The sequence below is a fragment of the Gymnodraco acuticeps genome, unplaced genomic scaffold, assembly GCF_902827175.1.
Source record: "Gymnodraco acuticeps unplaced genomic scaffold, fGymAcu1.1, whole genome shotgun sequence".
Lineage (NCBI taxonomy): Eukaryota > Metazoa > Chordata > Actinopteri > Perciformes > Bathydraconidae > Gymnodraco > Gymnodraco acuticeps.
Window position 1 is genome coordinate 251,335 of NW_022990280.1, and position 6,306 is coordinate 257,640.

At 41.2% G+C, this 6,306-nt stretch overlaps 1 protein-coding gene across 1 annotated transcript; it reads right to left on the bottom strand.

Annotated features, from left to right (window-relative positions):
* Positions 1-1,210: 1,210 nt before the first annotated feature.
* Positions 1,211-3,936, bottom strand: LOC117549691 (perforin-1-like). The gene is made up of 2 exons (XM_034221778.1): positions 3,923-3,936; positions 1,211-1,796 (listed from the first exon to the last, which is right to left on the bottom strand). Exon 2 carries the CDS (start codon positions 1,783-1,785, stop codon positions 1,402-1,404), a length of 384 nt encoding a protein of 127 aa, XP_034077669.1. The 5' UTR covers positions 1,786-1,796; positions 3,923-3,936; the 3' UTR covers positions 1,211-1,401.
* Between the last annotated feature and the right edge of the window lie 2,370 nt (positions 3,937-6,306).

A 6,306-nucleotide genomic window follows, 5' to 3' on the forward strand; every position in this document is an offset into this window, starting at 1 on the left:
ACGCAGATGAGAGAGAGATGCAGAGTGTCTGTGAGGCCCCGCCCCCGCACGCAGATGAGAGAGAGATCTCTTTTAAACTATATTGAAAGTTAGAAACGGAGATGGTTCGATAAAATGGGCAAGATAACGTTTATGTAGCATTTCTTTATTGTCGAAATTATGACATTTATAACGGGATCAAATCAAAGTGAATGGCCTGCTGCTGCTGAATGCATGGGGCAAGTGACTGGAAAAAGTTTTAAAAGTTATTACATCGTTTCAGATAATACATAATAATGATAATTCATTCTATTTAGGGGCGCCTTTCAAAGCACCCAAGGACACCTTACAATTCATAACATATTCCAAGGAAAGGTTTTAAGACAGTACAAAGAATGCAGTCCGGGTGATGTTTTTTATGTGTGGTGCAGATGAGAGGGAGCTGTCCAGAATGACACCAAGATGTTGTGTTTGAGTTCTTGATAAGCCATTAAAACAATGAAACAAGTGTCTCCTGTTCACCAAAACATACCCATCTGTTATGGAAAAAGAAAGTATTCCAAAAGTATTCTAAAAGTAATCTGCCACCGGTACCGGCGGGGATTGTTGTTAGCTTCTGATGCGCAGAAGAAAAATCTGGCCCACCCTATTTTTTACAGGCCTGCCCTAAAGTACATTTCTGCCTACGCTACTGCCCACATGTATAGCACCGGACCACACTCATATCCTTTTTAGCCAGCCCCAATCAAGTGCATGCACCCCTACACGCTCTCTCTCCTTCTTCCACACACACACACACACACACACACACACACACACACACACACACACACACACACACACACCACACACAACACACACACACACCACACACACACACACACACACACACACACACACACACACACACACACACACACACACACACACACACACACACACACACACCACACACACACACACACACACACACACACACACACACACACACACACACACACACACACAAATGGTATACTACACGAATTGTCCAAACATGTTGTATTATCATTTTATATATTGTAATTTGTTTGTATATTTCTGAAATCACTTGATCCCTCAATGAAATAAGAAAAAAAGGAATTAAATTAAGCTCTCGACAGCCTAAGAAGGTAGCAAACTCAGGTAGAACAGGTAAGCTAATAATTTATATAGTTTACTCATAATATCATGATAAATTACATGAAACATATTTTAGTTGTTTCAGCAATCTTTATTTTGTCTTTGAAACAGGGAAAAATAGCCAAAGATGCTACATGGCAGTAACCAGAACCAAATATTTCGCAAATCTATTTGTTTGTTTCTCAGAGCCAGTCTGAGAAAATCAAAGGCTGCATGTAAAGACTTATGGTCGGATACATCTTTACAGTTTTACTGACTGAATTAGCCGAGGGTGTAGGTGTAATGAAGGGTGCCACCTTTTTCAAGAAAGCAGTCATGCTCATGGGTTCCCAGCTTAATTTGCCGCTGGCAGACTCCAAGCAGGTCATCGAACAGGATGTCACTGTCATGAACCTCAAGCCTCATCACGTCATTCTCTTGGGCCTTGAAGTGAGTGAACTCTTCCTCCCACCAGGGGTTTCGGTTGTTGTTGCGAACTGATGTTTCACCCAGAGTGACAGATCCACAAAAAACCTTGACATAGCCATCCGCAGTTCCCAGAATGCCTGGAAGATTGCTGGCCCGCAGGTTAAGCAGCTTGAGCTGGGCTTCAGACACTGTCAGAGTGCACAGGACCAAGAGCAGGAGCGGGGAACAGGAGGCCATGGCTGCAGAAGCTGTGGAAGATGAACATATAAGTCTGGAAACATGCGGCAATGAATAAGCCATTGTGAGGTTTTATGACACACTCTTAGCTCACAATGCTGTTTTAAGAATGAAGCTGGTGTTAAAAACTGAATATTTGACTGGTTAATCCATCATTCTGCAATTTTTTCAGTCACTATGGGCAATTTCCTGTACTGCTAAAATGGTTTCCACGTGGGGTCACTGACAAATCACTATCAGGCTATATATGTCCTGCTTCATCTTGTTCGTGGTAGTTTAGGGAGTTTGTATGGTAACTACTTGGATTCAGTGGGACCATAAAGGGGATTCTAGCACGACCACTTTCTGCTTCCGTGTTATGGGCACAAACAATTATGAAATAAATACATATACATTTATTTTTTTAATACTTAAAAATGTTCAGTACTTATTCGTATTCCATTCCATTAATAGTAAATGGCAGTTTACCTAGTGGACTGTGGTCCCCCCAACACAGAGTGAGTTCAACACTACAGTGGAATTACTTTATATTTGTATACTTTTGTTACAACTTTGTGACCTCTGGATATGTGCAAACAAAGTGAATGCATAGTCCTGCAAATGAGATGACATTGACAAAAACCTTTACTAGTTTTCTGCCTATGTTACATCCACTGTAAAGTGTAATCTTTTATTCACACTTAATCATTTTTGTTACTCTCAAGTTTAGAGTAACAAAACCCACTCACCATTATGAGGTGTTTTTACTATGAAAAAGTTATCAATAGTTAAATAGTGCACACATGTACAATCATGTAGATAAGACGCCTTTTACTTCCTGCTGCTTTATAAAAATGTCCAGTTTAGCCAAATGAGTTTTCATCATCTTCAAAGGAAAGAGTGTGAAATGTTAATCTGGTAACAGCTGGATTTGTTTGAACTGGGTTTCCATTTACTTTTTTTATCTCTTAACCTTCAAAACACACATATCTATGGTGTGGAAAACTCCCACCACTCGTCACCTATTTTCTCGAGAACCTCTCTCCATTTAAAAAAATGAATCTACTAGCTAGCTTATGCCAAAGCCTTCATTGTGTTGCCAGTAAGTGTACCTAAAAAGCACTTGTTTTAAGTCTTAATCTTCTAAATCGAATATTCGAGATGGGGTTAAGAGGTGGTAGATGGAGTGATGAGCCATTTCTGATACCACCCAAAACAAATGGCATCCGTTTTGAGATGTTGTTTGCAATATTTTTATTTATTTTTTTCAGACGTTTGTCAGTGTTGGACAGAGAAGGATGAAACCCTCAAACATGTACTTTTACATACATTTTTATATTTACTTTGAAAAAAGCATATTCATTTTTAAACAGATATAAAAATGTAATCCTTAATAAAGGGCAAATTGGAGCTTTAATTAAAAAAAAAAAAACGATTCTTGTTTAAACAAGCAACTGGAATTCAACAACTTCAAATTCTTTACTCATTGTCTTTTAGACTGCAGTGCAGGAGCAACGTCCTAGGGGGAGAGGACATTTCTGCAAACTAGCATTGACTTGCAGACTTACTTTGCAGAATAATGAGTTTAAAAACCTTTCTCGGCTGAGACAAGTCAAGGATCAAATATCATTGCACAGGTATACGAGTCCTTTTTTAAGGTTGAGAAAAGGAGATACTTGTAATTAAATGATATTAAAGAAATTCCTTTCAAACTACTAATGATTTATTTAACAGGTGTATACACAATGGTAATTTACCTTAATGGTTCATGTAAACTATTTAATGTCTTGTTGCTTTTACAGTATCTTTAAAACTGTTATTCAACTATAAGAGAAGAGTCTATAAAAACATTTGATCAGCTCACTATGTGTAGCTGGCGCACAGATATTTGCATTGCAATTAAAGCTTTTCCTGACATGTGCAACACGCGATCGCAAAACAGTGACAAACATTAGCAACACATTGAGCAAACATGCCTGTTGTTGAGACCCAAACTTTTTTCTTTATAAAATGGGAATACTGCTGCTAGACAAAGATACAAATGGTCCCCGGGCACAGATGACTTTTAAGAAATGAAAAGTTAAAGCACAAACGCTATTCTAAGCAAAATGACAGGAACTTTTTAATAATATTATTATTATGAACAGTGCAGTATTACCTGTAGTCCTGATGCTGGTCTCTCTGCACACTGTGTGCTTTTCCTTACGTTTTTAAAGGCCAGCAAACCTCTTATCAGATTCATCCCGCCCTCCCACCACACATCGACCAAAGCACCTGCTACACAATCAGCTACACAACCTGCTACACAATCAGCTACACAACCTGCTACACAACCTGCTACACCATCAGCTACACAATCAGCTACACAATCAGCTACACAATCAGCTACACAATCAGCTACACAACCTGCTACACAATCAGCTACACAACCTGCTACACAATCAGCTACACAATCAGCTACACAACCAGCTACACAATCAGCTACACAACCTGCTACACAATCAGCTACACAATCAGCTACAAAATCAGCTACACAACCTGCTACACAATCAGCTACACAATCAGCTACACAACCTGCTACACAACCTGCCACACAACCTGCTACACAATCAGCTACACAATCAGCTACACAATCAGCTACACAACCAGCTACACAATCAGCTACACAACCTGCTACACAATCAGCTACACAACCTGCTACACAACCTGCTACACAATCAGCTACACAATCAGCTACACAACCTGCTACACAACCAGCTACACAACCTGCTACACAATCAGCTACACAACCTGCTACACAACCTGCTACACCATCAGCTACACAATCAGCTACACAATCAGCTACACAATCAGCTACACAACCTGCTACACAATCAGCTACACAACCTGCTACACAATCAGCTACACAATCAGCTACACAACCAGCTACACAATCAGCTACACAATCAGCTACAAAATCAGCTACACAACCTGCTACACAATCAGCTACACAATCAGCTACACAACCTGCTACACAACCTGCCACACAACCTGCTACACAATCAGCTACACAACCTGCTACACAATCAGCTACACAATCAGCTACACAATCAGCTACACAACCAGCTACACAATCAGCTACACAACCTGCTACACAATCAGCTACACAACCTGCTACACAACCTGCTACACAATCAGCTACACAATCAGCTACACAACCTGCTACACAACCAGCTACACAATCAGCGACACAACCAGCTACACAATCAGCTACACAACCTGCTACACAATCAGCTACACAATCAGCTACACAACCTGCTACACAATCAGCTACACAATCAGCTACACAACCTGCTACACAATCAGCCACACAACCTGCTACACAACCAGCTACACAATCAGCTACACAACCTGCTACACAATCAGCTCCACAATCAGCTCCACAATCAGCTACACAACCTGCTACACAACCTGCTACACAATCAGCTACACAACCTGCTACACAATCAGCTACACAACCTGCTACACAACCTGCTACACAACCAGCTACATCATCAGCTACACAACCTGCTACACAATCAACTACACAATCAGCTACACAATCAGCTACAAAATCAGCTACACAACCAGCTACACAATCAGCTACACAACCTGCTACACAATCAGCTACACAATCAGCTACACAACCAGCACAATCAGCTACACAACCTGCTACACAATCAGCTACACAATCAGCTACACAATCAGCTACACAACCTGCTACACAACCTGCTACACAATCAGATACACAATCAGCTACACAACCTGCTACACAACCTGCTACACAATCAGCAACACAACCTGCTACACAATCAGCTACACAACCTGCTACACAATCAGCTACACCACCTGCTACACAACCTGCTACACAACCTGCTACACAATCAGCTACACAATCAGCTACACAACCTGCTACACAACCTGCTACACAATCAGCTACACAATCAACTACACAACCTGCTACACAATCAGCTACACAATCAGCTACACAACCAGCTACACAATCAGCTACACAACCTGCTACACAATCAGCTACACAATCAGCTACAAAATCAGCTACACAACCTGCTACACAATCAGCTACACAATCAGCTACACAACCTGCTACACAACCTGCCACACAACCTGCTACACAATCAGCTACACAACCTGCTACACAATCAGCTACACAATCAGCTACACAATCAGCTACACGACCAGCTACACAATCAGCTACACAACCTGCTACACAATCAGCTACACAACCTGCTACACAACCTGCTACACAATCAGCTACACAATCAGCTACACAACCTGCTACACAACCAGCTACACAATCAGCGACACAACCAGCTACACAATCAGCTACACAACCTGCTACACAATCAGCTACACAATCAGCTACACAACCTGCTACACAATCAGCTACACAATCAGCTACACAACCTGCTACACAATCAGCTACACAACCTGCTACACAACCAGCTACACAATCAGCTACACAACCTGCTACACAATCAGCTCCACAATCAGCTCCACAATCAG

Excerpts from the sequence above, each read along its gene's own strand:
- LOC117549691 (XM_034221778.1), bottom strand. The coding sequence starts at position 1,785 with ATGGCCTCCTGTTCCCCGCTCCTGCTCTTGGTCCTGTGCACTCTGACA.